Source organism: Cervus canadensis, chromosome 23 (genome assembly GCF_019320065.1).
Source record: "Cervus canadensis isolate Bull #8, Minnesota chromosome 23, ASM1932006v1, whole genome shotgun sequence".
Classification (NCBI taxonomy): Eukaryota; Metazoa; Chordata; class Mammalia; order Artiodactyla; family Cervidae; genus Cervus; species Cervus canadensis.
This window is the reverse complement of record NC_057408.1, coordinates 47,307,789-47,324,001: the sequence shown is the minus strand read 5'-3', so window position 1 is coordinate 47,324,001 and position 16,213 is coordinate 47,307,789. Positions and strand designations below refer to the sequence as shown.

The following is a 16,213-nucleotide window of genomic DNA, read 5'->3' as shown; positions in this document are numbered from 1 at the left end:
TGCAGATGACACCACCCTTATGGCAGAGAGTGAAGAGGAACTAAAAAGCCTCTTGATGAAAGTGAAAGAGGAGAGTGAAAAAGTTGGCTTAAAGCTCAACATTCAGAAAACTAATAATAATATCATGGCATCTGGTCCCACCACCTCATGGGAAATAGATGGGGAAACAGTGGACACAGTGGCTGATTTTATTTTTGGGGGCTCTCAAATCACTGCAGATGGTGACTGCAGCCATGAAATTAAAAGACGCTTACTCCTTGGAAGGAAAGTTATGACCAACCTAGACAGCATATTAAAATTACTTTGCCAACAAAGGTCCGTCTAGTCTATGGCTATGGTTTTTCCAATGGTCATGTATGGATGTGAGAGTTGGACTATAAAAAAAGCTGAGCACCGAAGAATTGATGCTTTTGAACTGTGGAGTTGGAGAAGACTCTTGAGAGTCTCTTGGACTGCAAGGAGATCCAACCAGTCCATCCTAAAGGAGATCAATCCTGGGTGTCCACTGGAAGGACTGATGTTGAAGCTGAAACTCCAATACTTTGGCCACCTGATGCGAAGAGCTGACTCACTGGAAAAGATCCTGATGCTGGGAAAGATTGAGGGCAGGAGGATAAGGGGACAAGAGAGGATGAGATGGTTGGATAGCATCACTGACTCAATGGACATGGGTTTGGGTAGACTCTGGGAGTTGGTGATGGACAGGGAGGCCTGGCATGCTGCGGTTCATGGGGTCTCAGAGTCAGACACAACTGAGCGACTGAACTGAACTGAAATCCATATAAGAACTATGGATGCTAAGAGACAGTGGTGGAAGCAAGCATGTTTAAGACTCCCAACTGGAGCTCACAAACCTAGCTTCCAGTTTTATTTCCAGGCCACCACAGAGCTGTCCAAAGCTTGTTGTTTTCTGAAAGTAAGACTTCACCCAACAGTAAACATGCTTACTGGACTTTCGCTTACTTCACACTTGAAAATGTGGTCAGAAAAATAAAGGAGTTAATTAGAAATACAGCACAAAGTGGGCTTTCTGCAAAAGAGACTAAAAATAACGATAAAGTCCTTTCAGAAGGGATTGCAGTAAAGTAGTGCGGTTTTGGGGTTTGTGGCTCTTTCTAATCATGGTCTGTGGGGTGTACTTGTCCTTGAGCAACTCTCTCAAATGAAATACAACCAGCATTTGTTTCTTCACATACAAGGGGATTTCTAGACCAACGGCTTTCCAGAGGCTCCCTGGATCCTGCGTGTGCGGGCGGGAGAAGGTGAACCTCGATGCTCAGCCCTCATCCTACCCCAGCAGCTCTGTGGCCATGTGCTCTGTATTTGCAAATTCTTCATATGTTCGTTGGCAAGAAAGATTTTGATGCTAACAAAAAAGTCCAAAAACTGTTGGACTTGATGATACCTAAGATCATTCCTAGTTCTAATAAAGGTATAAGATGCCAAAGGGCTACCAAGTAATACCTACTAAACTGGTTGTGAAATGATGCCCACACTGGCTCTGAAATTTACTTAACAACTTTGAATAATGGGACAATGGTTTCTATTACATAGTATAAATGTAAAAAATGTTTTCGTTCTATTCCTATTTACAAGAGATTCTATTACTCAACCCAAGTGACCAAGTAACTCTTGATTCTTTAGAAAAATTTTCAAAACTTGCACATTTTACTGCCAGTTTCTGTTTCTTAATGGAACCCAAGATGTCACTTTAACAAATTGCATCTCCACGACGTGTGTCATGTGTCTGGAAGAATAAAGGCATTGTCTAAATATCCTTGATACATGACATATGTATAAGCAAAGCTCCTATAATTTACTCAAACAACTCTGAACCTACCTCATACCAAAATCTGTAACTCTACTTTCCCTCTTATAGAAGGGACAAGTATTTTGCTGGATAAGGAGGAGAGTTTGCTTAATTGACATCAACCTGAGTGAACTGTATAGAAAAATTTTAACCTTAACTTCCAAATAGTCCTTTTTCTTTGCACACGTGCAGCCCTTTCAGCTTGAACTTGGTCAAAGGAAAGTACTTTTCTCTCAGGCCTGGGGACAACTCGCAGGGCGCAGTGGGCCCCCCACCGCACCCACACGCCCCAGCCCCTCAGCGCACCTCGTCTTCCAGTCCTCCTCCGACTTGGACCTGTTCTTGCGGGCTGCTCGCTGTTTCTCCTCGAGTCGCTTTTTTTCTTCACTAGCTTGATCTAGAATCAGCACAGCAGTGAAAACACAGTTATTGTACAAGGAGAGGCCGCCCGGCCCAGCACTTGGCATGCTCACTCCGTGGAGGCAGGTGTTAGCACCGCCGCCCTTTATCAGAACACAAGCACCACAGTCAGACATCATGTCGAAACACAGCCCCAAGCCGGTGAGAGGCGATGCTGGCATGCAGGACCTCTCACCTCCTTCCACAGCCTCTGTGTTTCCCCAAGGAAGCCAGCTTATTCTTAAGGCCTCAGAAGTCATGTTAAAATGCTTCCCTGATGGTCCAGAGGCTCTGCACTCACAATGCAGGGGGCCCGGGTTCAATCCCTGGTCTGGGAACTAGATCCCGTATGCCGCAACTAAAAGATCCCACATGCTGCAGCTGAGATTTGGCAAATAAATAAACATGTACTTTGTCACTTCAGTCATGCCCGGCTCTGTGCAACCCTATGGACTGTAGCCCGCCAGGCTCCTCTGTCCTTAGGATTCTCCAGGCAAGAATACTGGTGTGGGTTGCCATGCCCTCCTCCAGGGGATGGATCTTCCTGACCCAGGGATCAAACCCAAGTCTCCTATGCTTCCTGCACTGGCAGCGGGCTCTTTACCACTAGCATCACCTGGGAAAAGTGTAGGTTGCTCAGTTGTGTCCGACTCCTTATGACTAAATGGACTATAGCCCGCTAGTCTCCTCTGTCCATGGGATTCTCCAGGCAAGAATACTGGAGTGGGTTGCCATTCCCTTCTCCAGGGCATCTTCCTGACCCAAAGATCGAACCCAGGTCTCTTGCATTGGCAGGCGGATTCTTTACCGTCTGAGCCACCAGGGATGCCTTGTGCTAACACGTAAAATGCTAACATGTAAGATGCTTGTGTGAACATATAAAATGTTAAGCCCTAACAGACTAAAACGCAGACAGTGACTGGGAGTAAGGCAAACTATCCTCCTCAAAGAAATCCATCTTCCCTAGAGCTGCCAGACACGTTACCTATTTCCCCGTTCTCCATGGCTCTGATGTCAGGCCGCAGCCTGCAGTCTGTCTTAGGAATCACGCTCTCCATCTCCTTGTCTACTTCATTCAAAACCATTGCAAAGCTAGTAAAATTGTACATCTAAAAAGAAGAAAATGTTCAAATTAACATGTACTGGAGGTTAATGCAGAATGAAACCCTGAGGCTAGAAGATTCGACAGGGATCCCCTGCTCTGTTCTGGGGTGATGATGGCCGGCCTCTCTGCACCCACACATCTCCATGTTTTCACCTGGGTCCACACTAGCTGTGGGTGTCTGTCTCAAGGAAACCCCTCAGGTGACATTCACCACCATCACCTCCAGGGAGAACTATGAGTGAAACCAACATTCTTCATTTCATATGAAAAGTCTCACATGGTAGATCTGGCTGCATCACCATGTACTTAAAGAGAGTCAGTCTTACTCCTCAGTATGTATGGAGGAAGCCCCCTAAAGGCCCACCCCCGTATACATGGAGGAAGCCCCCCAAAGGCCTACCCCAAGGCATTTCGGCCAGATACCAGGAGGCCTGGGCAGCAGCAACCCTGGATCCCGGGTGGGAAACCAGAGGGATGACTGAGCACCAATTCGATGCCCCGCCTCTCACCCCCGCCCTCCTCCTGGTTCTGTCCAGGCCGGGGAGAGAGCGCCGTCAGATCCAAGTAAACAGGAGGCCTTACCTGGGCTGAGTTCGGAGGCCGCGGGGCTATTCGCCACAGGAGAACGCTCCCAGGGATGACAAACACGCTCTCGGAATCCGGCATTGGCATTTCATCCGACTCCTCAGAAGCGCTCACCTGGAAGAACCAACAGAGGAACAAAACTGCAATGTTCTGAAAAGACTGTACTTACAACAGTAATATTCACTGGAAGGTCTGACGCTGAAGTTGAAGCTCCAATACTTTGGCCACCTGATGCAAAATGCTGACTTACCAGAAAAGACCCTGATGCTGGGAAAAACTGAGGGCAAGAGGAGAAGGGGGCGGCAGAGGATGAGATGGTTGGATGGCATCACTGACTCGATGGACATGAGTTTGAGCCAACTCTGGGACATACTGAAGGACAGGGAAGCCTGGCGTGCTGCAGTCCGTGGGGTCACAAAGAGTCGAACATGAGTTAGTGGCTGACCAACAACAACAAATTGTAAAACAAGCGGTTTTCATCATGCGGCGTTAGACTGTAACCCCATGAGTGCCAGGGCACCATGTCCTTCTCACGCTCATGTCCTCACCTTTCGACCCAGGCCAGGGAGCCAGTAAATGTGGGTCGAGTGACTGAGTCCATGCTGTGAGCCTGTGAGCCTGTGCTGTGTCATTTTTAGGGTGTTTTAAGCATTTAAGGCATTACCATCTCCACTGTCGTCATCATGCCTTTACTGTCGTGTTTTAATATTTTTAAAGCTTTTTTAAAAATCCAAAATAACTCATTTAAGTAGTTCGTGGAACATTATGAGGGCAAGAAAAGGTTAAATTCTTGGAGCATTTAATTAAATTTATCAATGACCCAAACCAGCAGGGATCCTGAAAGTATTCAATCGAAAGATGTTAGGCTAAAAAAGAAAGCAACATTTCCACTGGCTGCCTGCTCCCTCCCCTTCCCCAGCAGAGCTATGCCAGCAGCTCTCTGTATATTTAGTCCTTATGTAACTAGCCCATAAAGTTTTATATATAAAGAATTTAAGCCTTTGGAAAGCGAAGTCATATTCCCAATGTCATTGTTACCAAATCTAGAACTACTGGCTGAGACGTGGAATTTTAAAAAAGCAACAAGGAGGGGACAACACTGGTGACAAGCTTCGCCTGGCATCTGAATATCCTCAGAAGCATCAGAAACCCACAGTGGCTGAGGCCCTGGGAGGAGCGATTAGACACGGGGAGAGCATGAGGGTGCCTTCTCCAAGGGGCAAGGCCCTTCTGTCTACAAAGATCAACCGGGGCTTAATGGGACATGAGGGAGATTTTCTGGACTTTCCCCAATGCCTTCTGCTGTACTGAACCCCACTTCTGTAAGGGGAGAGTGAGGCTTTGCCTCTTGAAAGCAACACAGCGGGGCAAAGGGAGCCGGGAGCAGAGAGCCAGGCCATGATGCTCAAAGAGAACGGGACCTGAGTTGTCTTCACCCGGGGGCCCCTGCCCTCCGTCAACTGCTCTGACACAAGGGTGCTTGTGTCATTTTACAGATGAGGCACTGAGGCAGAGAGAGGGTAGGGATCTGCCTAAGACCAAACCATTCAGAAGTGGGGAAGGCAGGATTCTAAGCAGAGCTTACGCTCTGATCCCTGATGCCCGTTACTGGAAACTAACCAGTCCCCCAACACTTCCTGTCCAAACGGGTGCAACCTCTCCCTAGCTCAGAGGCCACGGAGCAGTCCAGCCTCCCAGGGTCCTGCGACAAGAAGCTGTGGCCTCACAAGGGGAGAGTCTAAGGTTGAACTGTCCCGTTAGGAGGAAGCTTCATAAGAGGAGGATGGCCGTCCAGCAACGATTCCCTTAACTGCGATGCTCTCAGCTCCCGGGATCTCGGATACAGAGGAGGGCAATACCACTACTGACAGCATGAAAACCCATGTGATTATTCTGGGTGTAATTTCAAATATTCAGAAGAGCTCAACTGCTAATGCACATAAACAGAAAGGAGGGTAAGAATATTTGTCCCACTAAGATGAACTCTAACTTTCTAAAGCGATGTGAATTCAACACCGTGTGTGTAACTGCATAGCACACACCCATACTCCATAGGAGATGATCCCAAACATTCACTAGCAAGTCAGATCACCTGTTCATTATTGTATAGCACATGGAACTCTGCTCAATGTTATGTGCCAGCCATGATGGGAGAGGGGTTTAGGGGAGAAGAGATACATGTATATGTATGGAAGAATCCCTTTGCCGTTTACCTGAAACTGTCACACCATTGTTAACCGGCTATATGAAGGTCACTCAGTCATGTCTGACTCTTTGCGACCCCATGGACTGTAGCCTGCCAGGCTCCTCTGTCCACAGGGACTCTCTAGGCCAGAATACTGGAGTGGGTAGCTGTTCCCTTCTCCAGAGCGTCTTCCTAACCCAGGGATTGAACCCAGGTTTCCCACATTGCAGGCGGATTCTTTACTGTCTGAGCCACAGGAAAGTCCAAGAATACTGGAGTGGGTAGCCTATCCCTTCTCCAGCGGATTTTCCTGACCCAGGAATCCAACTGGGGTCTCCAATTGGCTTTACCCCAATACAAAAGGTTTTCGGTGTTAAAAACAGTAATAAAAATAAAATTAAAAAAAAAAAAAAAGGTCAAGGAAAAACATCACATGCATGGGCACCAAGTCTAAAAGGTAACACTGTGACCCACTAACAAGCCACCATCCAGGGATCCCCTCGATTCCATCTTCTGGGATTGTTTACCTGTTTGCTATTCTTCTTCTCTTCAGTATTTTTCTTATCATTTTTTTTGTAAGCATCAAATGTGGCTGGGTCAACACTGTACAAACATTCTGTCCATTTCCCGTAGAGGGCACAGAGCTTCTTTTTGCTGTCAAGAGAAATCGATGTTGAGCCAACAATTAAACCAGTGTCTTGGTGTAATTGAATATTATCATAAACTGAAAGTATTGGTCACTCAGTCATGTCCAGCTCTTTGCAACCCCATGGACTGTAGCCCACCAGGCTCCATGGAATTCTGCAGGCAAGAGTGGAGTGGGTAGCCATGTCCTTCTCCAGGGGATCTTCCAGACCCAAGGACAGAATCTGTCTCCTGCATTGCAGGAAGATTCTTTACAGTCTGAGCCATCAAGGAAGCCTCTCTTTTCATAAATAAAGACACTTACAAATCAGATTCTTTAAAGAAATAGATATTTCTTTCAGAAGAGTTTTTCAATTTACTGAAATGCTGTTTCCTAGATAACAGCAGGAAACCTAGACAGCATGTTAAAAAGCAGAGACATTACTTTGCTGACAAAGGTCTGTCTAGTCAAAGCTATGGTTTTTCCAGTAGTCATGTATGGATGTGAGAGCTGGACTACAAAGTAAGCTGAGCACCGAAGAATTGATGCTTTTTAACTGTGGTGTTGGAGAAGATTCCTGAGAGTCCCCTGGACTTCGAGGAGATCAAACCAGTCAATCCTAAAGGAAATCAGTCCTGAATATTCATTGGAAGGACTGAAGCTGAAGCTCCAATACTTTGGCCACCTGATGCGAAGAACTGACTCATAGGAAAAGACCCTGATGCTGGGAAAGATTGAAGGCAAGAGGAGAAGGGGACAACAGAGGATGAGATGGTTGGATGGCATCACTGATTCGGTAAGTTTGAGCAAGCTCCAGGAGTTGGTGATGGACAGGGAAGCCTGGTGTGCTGCAGTCCATGGGATCGCAAAGAGGCAGACACGACTGTGTGACTGAACTAAGATAACAGCAGATTTTCTTTTTCTTCTTTTTAAAAATTTTTTGGCTGAACCACGCAACATGTGGGATCTTAAGTTTCCCAACCAAGGATTGAACCTGTGCCCCCTGCAGCGGAAGCATGTAGTCTTAACCACTGGACCACCAGGGAATTCCTGGTGTTGGCAGATTTTAATAACAACACTTTACTTAGTGAACAACACCTATACTAGTCAACATTTAAAACAAAACTTTACCTTTTATCTTGAATGTAGCCTTCAACTTTGTGTAATTCTTTACCAAAAAGGCCGCACGGCTTAAAATTCAACACACATTTGTCCCCAGTCCTGTAAAGGAGACAGTGAGCTCGGGTTATTGTTCAACACGGAAGCAGCAGCAGAGAACAGTGACTGTGATAACCTGTCTGGCAGCCCCTGCTGTTTACTGATTTTCTAATTCACACCAGGCTCCACACAGAGTATCACAATTAATCCACAATCAGTACTGACCCCACCACAAAGAAAAAGCAAGCACGGTTCATAAAAAATAAGTGACTTGCTGCTATGGAATGAATGTCTGCCTGCCCCCTACCCCAATTCATATGGTGAAGCCTCATCACCCATGCTATTTGGGGGTAATCTGGTTCTAAGGGTGGAACCCTCATGAATGGATGCATGCTCTTTGAATAAGAGACTTTGGGGAGATGATCCCTCTCTCTGCCATGCAAAGATTTGAGAAGATGGCCAACTTCAAACCAGGAAGAGGGCCTTCACCCAGCACTGAATTGGCCATCACCCTGACCTGGGCCTCCTAAGTCTCCAGAAGCATGAGAAATAAATGTCTGCCCTTGAAGCCACCCGGCCCACCGTGTTCTGTCACCATAGCCCGAGCTGACTAGGATATGGGCCTAGGGTCACAGTAGGATTTGAATACACCTTTTTCCAACTCTCCTATTCCTCCTGTCGCCTGCCCTCATGTGAACAATACAAGCTAAACGGTGTCAGCAAGGTGAGCTGAGGGAGGCAGGAATCAAGATTCCCTGAGGCTGCCAAAGCTCTGAGTTCACCAGTCTTCCATAATCAAAGACTTAAATATAAACTCTATTCATTAAGGACTTCCCTGGCGGTCCAGTGGTTCAGAATCCAAGGCAGGGGACATGGGTTCAATTCCTGGTCCTGAATATTCCACATGTCATTGGGACAACTTAGCCTGGAAGCCACAACTACTAAATTCTGTTCATTAAATGGACTGGCTTCTATTTACCACAGTGTTATACTACCTGGTTCTTAAGTTGTCATTAGATTCTACTAGAATTTTTTTCATATATACAGAACTTTAAAAAATGCTTTATACATATATTCTTGGCCGAGCTGCATAGCTTGTGGAATCTAAGTTCCTCAATCAGGGATTGAACCCAGGCCTTCCACAGTGAGTGTGGAGTCTTAACCACTGGACTGCCAGGAAACTCCTTACAATACAATGCACTTTTTTTTGGTCACACCACATGGCATGTGGGATCTACATTCTCGGACCAGGGATCAAACCCAGGCCCCCTTCATGGGAAGTGCGAAGTCTTAACCACTGGGCCGCCAGGAATGTTCTCTACTATAACTTTTACAGAAAGACTACTGGACCCCTGTGATGCAAATAAAGGGACGGGGAGGACGATGAACCATCTCACTTGTGGTTTGTGATCTCCACGTTGCCGTATTGCTCAATCCAGAGCTTTCCCACGATGATGTTGTGCACACAGCAGGTAGGATTCGTCCACGTATATGCTTCATTGTGTCTAGAAAACAAAAAGAAAGCCAAAGCCCAGACAAAGAAGTGAGAAGTGTTACTCTGTTTAAAAAGCACATCTTCCTCAAATGTCATGACTTAGGATAACCTATCAGACTGCTGGAGAGCACTCAACTCTAAGACTATAAAAACTGCTGGTGTAAATCCCAGTAAAATAGGTATCATCTGGTTAATTCTTATTGTTTCTTTAGTTCAGTTACTCAATCATGTCCGACTCTTTGCAACCCCATGAATCGCAGCACGCCAGGCCTCCCTGTCCATCACCAACTCCCGGAGTTTATCCAAACTCAAGTCCATCGAGTCGGTGATGCCCTCCAGCCATCTCATCCTCTGTCATCCCCTTCTCCTCCTGGTCCCAATCCCTCCCAGAATTAGGGTCTTTTCCAATAAGCCAACTCTTTGCATGAGGTAGCCAAAGTATTGGAGTTTCAGCTTCAGCATCAGTCCTTCCAATGAACACCCAGGACTGATCTCCTTTAGGATGGACTGGTTGGATCTCCTTGCAGTCCAAGGGACTTTCAAGAGTCTTCTCCAACACCTCAGTTCAAAAGCATCAATTCTTTGGCGCTCAGCTTTCTTCACCATCCAACTCTCACCTCCATACATGACCACTGGAAAAGCCATAGCCTTGACTAGAGGGACCTCTGTTGGCAAAGTAATGTCTCTGCTTTTAAATATACTATCTAGATTGGTCATAACTTTCCTTCCAAGGAGTAAGCGTCTTTTAATTTCATGGCTGCAATCACCATCTGCAGTGATTTTGGAGACCAAAAAAATAAAGTCTGACACTGTTTCCACTGTTCCCCCATCTATTTCCCATGCAGTGATGGGACCAGATGCAAAAACTTAAAAAAGACAAAAACAAAACAAAACTATGTTTCTACCAAACTCCAAATTAAACTACGTACATAATCATTTTAAGCCTTCAAAAGTTTGGTGAAAACATATTAAATTAGAGGTAGAGAAGAAAAATGGTCTATTTGGTACTTTCCAGCTTGCCAAAGGGAAAAACTTGTGTATGTGAATAAGTTCCAATTTTACACATTCTTTGCTTTTGAAAACATTCATTTTACATCTTCATACACGTATGCTTAAATGTATTTTTAATTCACAAGCAGTAAAATTCACTTTTCTTGGTGTTATCTAGTTCTGTGAGCCTCAGTGCATGTGTAGATCATTGTAACTAGTACCACAACCACAAATTCCATCACTCCCTCCACAAATTCACTCATGCTGCCCGCCCCTCTACGGTCAAACCTTCCCCCACCTGGAATTCCTAAACAACTCATCTGTTCTCCATTGCAATAGTTTTGCCTTTTCCAGAGTGTCATATAAATGGGATAACGCACCATGTCACCCTTTGAGATTAGCTTCATTTGTATAATGCATTTTACATTCTACGTAACAATAATTTGTCCTTATTTCTGAGTAGTATTCTACTATATGAATGTATCACAGTTTAACCCTTTACTCACTGAAGCATGCTGGGTTGCTTTCAGTTCTTGGTGATTATAAGTAACACTCCTATAAACATCTGGGCACGGGTCTTTGTGAAAATACACCTCTTTATTTCTCCAGAGTAAATGCCTACAAGTGGACTGCTGAATCATCTGGTTAACACAAGGTCAACTCTGTAAGAAGCAGCCAGACTGTTCGCCGGGGTGGCTCTACTGTTTTACCAGATCCCCCAGTCATATGTGAGATTTCTGGTTGCTCTGCATCCTGGTCAGCATTTGATACTGTCAGCTCTAAAAATTTTGATTTTAGACATTCTAATAGGTGTGTAGTGGTATCTCACTGTGATTTTAATTTTGCATTTCTCTAATGACTGATGCTGTTGAGCATGTTTTTGTGTGCTCATTTGTCATTCATATATCTCTTTGGTAAAGTATCTGTTCACATCTTTTGTCCAATTTCTTACTGGGTTGTCTGTTTTCTTACTGTTTTGAGAATGCTTTATATATTATAGATACAAGTCCTTTATTGATAAATGATTCACAAATAATGTTTATCCATCTCTAACTTCTCTCTTTGTTCTCTTAAGAGTGTTTTTCACCGAGCAATAGATTTTTATAAAATCTAATTTACCAATTTTGTCTCTTCTAGATTGTCTTTTGGTGTTATAAGATGTCATTGCATAACCCAAAGTCATAAACATTTTCTCCTGTTTTCTTCCAAAAGCTTAAAGCTGTACATTAGATTTTAGCCTATGACCTATGTTGGGATCATTTTTGCTTAGGGTGTGAGGTGTAAGTTGAGGTTCATTTTTTAACACATCCATGTCGAACTGTTCTCACACCATTTGTGGAGAGGACTACCCTTCATTACTGAACAGTGCTTTCTTTCACCTTCATGAAAAATCAATTGACTGTGTTTCTGTGGGTCCGTTTTTGGATGCTGTTCTCTGTTCCACTGATGTATGTGTCTGTCTTTCTGTCAACACAACAGTCTTGATGGCAATAGCTTCACTGTAAAGTCTTAAAATTAGGAGGCAGGAGTCCATCATTCTGTTCTTCCTTCTCAAAACTATTTTGGCTACAGTGTTTCATTCATCTTTCCATATAAATTTTAGGATCCACTATCTCTTGACCTACTAAAATTCATCCTGGGACTTTTAATTTGGATTGTGTTAATACACACTGTTTATAGATCAATTAAAGGAGAATAAACATATGAATTACATTAAGGATTCCAAGTATAGTGAGACATGGTAGACTCTCCATTACTCAGATAGTCTTTGATTCCTGTAACCAGGGTTTTATAGCTTTCAGCCTGTGGATCCTGTACATATTTTATTATCTTTACTCTGCAATAGAGTCTATCCCAGCTATTACATTTGTTATTGTATTTTTTCAGTACTAAAATTTCCAGAAATACTTCAATGTCTTTCTATTCATTTTAAGAGTGTTTATCTTTATGTCATGGAGTATAGTTATAACATCTGCTTTAAAATCTTTGATACAAATTTCAATATCTGAGTCACTCTACGATTAAAGTCTGTTTATTATTTTTTCTCCTCCTTCTTTTTCTCTTTCTCAGATAAGAAGATCATAGAGTATTTGTCTTTCTCTGACTTATTTCACTTAGCATAATGTCCTTAAGGTCCAACTATGTTGTTGCAAGTGGCAAGATTTCATTCTTTTTTATGGCTGAATAATATCTGTGTGTGTGTGTGTACCACAATTTCATTATCCATTCATCCAATGATGGATACTTGGGTTATTTCCATATCTTGACTGTTGTGTGGAACAGGTATATATATACAGCATATTAATATATTATACAGGTATAATATGTATAATAATGTCATGGGGGTGCAGGTGTCTTTTTGAGATAAAGTTTTTGTTTTCTTTGGCTAAGTATTCCAAAATGGAATTGCTGGATCATGGTAGTTCTACTTTTAATTTTTTGAGGAACTTCCAAATTGTTTTCCATTGAGACTGAACCAATTTACATCTGCCAACCATGCACAAGGGTTCCCTTTCATTGTGGTTTGATTTGCATTCTCTTGATTAATGATGTACAGTATCTTTTCATTTACCTGTTGATCATCTTGATCATCTGTATGTCTTCTTTGAAAAAATGTCCATTCAGATAAATGGTCCATTTATCTGCCCATTTTTTAATTACTTTTTTTCTTTTGCTATTGAGTGGTATGAGTTCTTTGTGTATTTTGGATGTTAGCCTATATGATTTGCAAGTATTTTCTCCTGTTCAGTAGGCTGCATTTTCATTTTGTTGATGCTTTTCTTTACTGTGCAGAAGCCTTTTAATGTGACATAGTCCCACTTGTTTATTTTTGTTTTTATTCTTTTTGGTGTCAGATTCAAAACATCATTGCCAAGACCTATATCAAGGAGTCTACCACCTATGCTTTCTTCTAGAAGTTTTATGATTTTCAGTCTTATGTTCAAGTTTGTAATCCACTTTGAGTCAATTGTGTGTATAGTATAAAATAGTGGTCCAGTTCCATTCTTTTGCATGTGCCTGTCCAATTTCTCCAACACCATTTATTGAGGAGACTGTCATTCCATTGTATATTCTTGCCTCTTTTGTTTAAATTAATTGACCCTACTTGCGTGGACTTATTTTTGGGGCTCTCTACTCTGTTCCATTGTTTTATACATCTGTTTTAATGCCAATATCATTTATTTTAATTACTATAGCTTTGTAATACAGTTTGAAATCAGGGAGAATGATGCCTCCAGCTTAGTTCTTCTTTCTCAAGACTGCTTCACCTATTTGGGGTCTTCCGTGATCCCATATAAACTGCAGCACCGTCTGCATTAATTTGTGCAAAAAATGTTATTGGAATTTTGATAGAGTCTGCACTGAATCTGTACACTGCTTTGGATAGTATGACAGTTTAACAGTACTTTTTCAATCCATGAGCACAGAATTAACAATTTTACTTACAATTGCATTAAAAAAAAAAAACCTAGAAATAAATTTAAGCAAAGAGGTGAAAGACTTGTGTATTGAAAATGGTTAAGACGGTAATGAACAAAGTTAAACACAACACAAATAAATGGAAAGATATTTCATGGCAATCTTTTTTCTATTGCAAAAGAAGAGAACTTTCAATTTACCTAATGTCTAAGATGTGCCAATGTGACTGTTATTTCAATATTTCTCAAAGTGAATTCATTGTAAAAGATGATTAAACAAGAGATTATTGCCATGATAAAGTCATGGAGTGATTAACTCCATTTAATCTTAAAATAGATCTAAACAAAACCACCATCATATATCAAGTTAAACTGTTTACACATACCTAGGCTGATTAACCATGGCTGTTGCCACATTTCTCAAATTCTTTTACATGATGTAGGAAATTTACATCTTATAAAAGCAGCTTTGTTTTCTTCAGCTTTCAAACAAGGTCAGGTCTGCGTGCAAGTGTGAATCCTAATGAGTAGGTACACAGGGAAAGAGTAAAAGGTATGATTCCAACTCACTCAAGAAGCTCCAACGTGATGGTTCCTTTGGGTTCTGCTTCTACGCTCTTCCCCCAGAACTTCAGTTTGGGATAGATTGAGCCATGAAAGATGAAATCATTGTTTAATCCTTCAGCATGAAATGCACTAATGGGTGGGTGATGGCTGACCTGCTCAGAGATGAGTCTGAAACCAAGGTCATCTCTTAAGATTAAAAAAAAAAAAAAGTAGTGTTAGGATAAATTCACCATAAAATATATACATTATTGTCATTTCAGTCTGAAAGCAATGCTAATATATATCCCACCATGTGTAAAATATCCATTAGAAGCTGCTGTCTAGCAGAGAGGGCTCAGCGTGGTGCTCTGTGATGAGAGGCGGGAAGGGGGGTGCGGGGGTGAGAGGGGGGCTCAAGAGGGAGGGGATATATGTATACTTATAGCTGATTCATGTTGTTGTACACCAGAAACCAATACAACATTGTAAAGCAACTATGCTCCAATTGAAAGTAAATCTTTTTAAAAAGCAATGTTAAAGTATTAAGGAAATGGATTTGACAAACTAAACAATTCTTTGTTATCGTCCTGATGAAAAGGACAATACATGAGAAACTGCAAAAATGCATCCCAAACAACTAAAACCAATGTTATTATACATCGAGCTACTTAAACACATTAAAATAAGGAACACCCATGAACTGCAGTGATTTCCATCAATTGGCAATACTAGCCATGTAAATTTAAAACTTATCATCCCATTTATACTAAGACAGAAGAATCTAAAGCGTCTCCTTTTCAAAGACCTAGGGAATAAATGAGATCAAAACTTATGGACGGAAGAGAAAGATTCAGAAAAACAAAGCCAAATGAATTCTCTAACTGTGTGTAAAGAAGTAAGCGACAGCAGGCAGACAGTAGTGCACCCTTAGATACCTTCACTGCCTCTATGCCAACAATCTAAGTTCATGCTTATATATTTTATGCAGTTATTTTTAAAAAATCTATCCTGTCTAATGGATACATAACTAGAAAGGATGATAGCTAATTCTGCAAGATCAGGAATACTGAAATTCTTGTATTTACTTTTAATAATGGTCCATTTTATATATGTTTTCATATTTTTGACAGTCTTTAAAATAACTATCACAGAAACAAACATCAAAGTTGTTACCTTTTCTCCAGTCATACAAAATGTTGGTGAATGCTCAAAAAATACCCATTTTCATTTGAAGAGCTATATAAATCATGCAAATTCAACTACCTGCCTGGAATAGAGTGGAAGATCTTACCGCACTAATTCGTAAGTCTCTCCCAGAAGTGGGTTGAAAGGCTTTCCAGTGCGTTCCCACTGAGAAGCAACAGCGGAGACAGCAAATGCAGCTACACACTGTGGGACAGAGCGTCAGCACAAGTTAAAAATAGCCTCGCCGGCTCCTCATTCTTTCAGGAACTGAAATTTTGCTGAAGACAGTAATTTACAAAATGATTCTGAGGAGTTTAATTATGTTGTATTTTTAAGATGGCTTAATAAGCAAACTAATAAGCCAATGTGGATATTCAGAATGAAAATGACTCTTGAGTCTCTTCCTATAAGTCATCCCAACTGTGGTTTTTATAATATACTCACAGTGTTACAAATACTCTCAAGGACTTTAAAAAAGACTCTCAAATCCAACATTACTTTTAATTCCTTTAAAATTTCTAAAAAGTACATCACCAGATGGTGAAGAATCTGCCTGCAATGCAGGACACTCAGGTTTGATCCCTGGATCGAGAAGATCCCCTGGAGAAGGGAACGGCAACCCACTCCAGTATTCCTGTCTGGGAACTCCCATGGACAGAGGAGCCTGGCGGGTCACAGTCCACTGGGATGCAAAGAGTCAGCCATGACTGA

At 42.2% G+C, this 16,213-nt stretch overlaps 1 protein-coding gene across 6 annotated transcripts in view; it reads right to left on the bottom strand.

The window, feature by feature from the left end:
* Positions 1-16,213, bottom strand: part of OSBPL1A (oxysterol binding protein like 1A) — a 214,066-nt gene that overhangs the window by 4,358 nt on the left and 193,495 nt on the right. For all 6 annotated transcript variants that reach the window (XM_043444522.1, XM_043444523.1, XM_043444525.1 and 3 more), the window contains 8 exons: positions 15,609-15,706; positions 14,342-14,524; positions 9,265-9,372; positions 7,841-7,930; positions 6,612-6,738; positions 3,897-4,013; positions 3,195-3,318; positions 2,117-2,207 (listed from right to left, as the gene is read on the bottom strand). In XM_043444522.1, the coding sequence (XP_043300457.1) occupies positions 2,117-2,207; positions 3,195-3,318; positions 3,897-4,013; positions 6,612-6,738; positions 7,841-7,930; positions 9,265-9,372; positions 14,342-14,524; positions 15,609-15,706 (938 nt within the window). The remainder of the gene's footprint in view (positions 1-2,116; positions 2,208-3,194; positions 3,319-3,896; positions 4,014-6,611; positions 6,739-7,840; positions 7,931-9,264; positions 9,373-14,341; positions 14,525-15,608; positions 15,707-16,213) is intronic.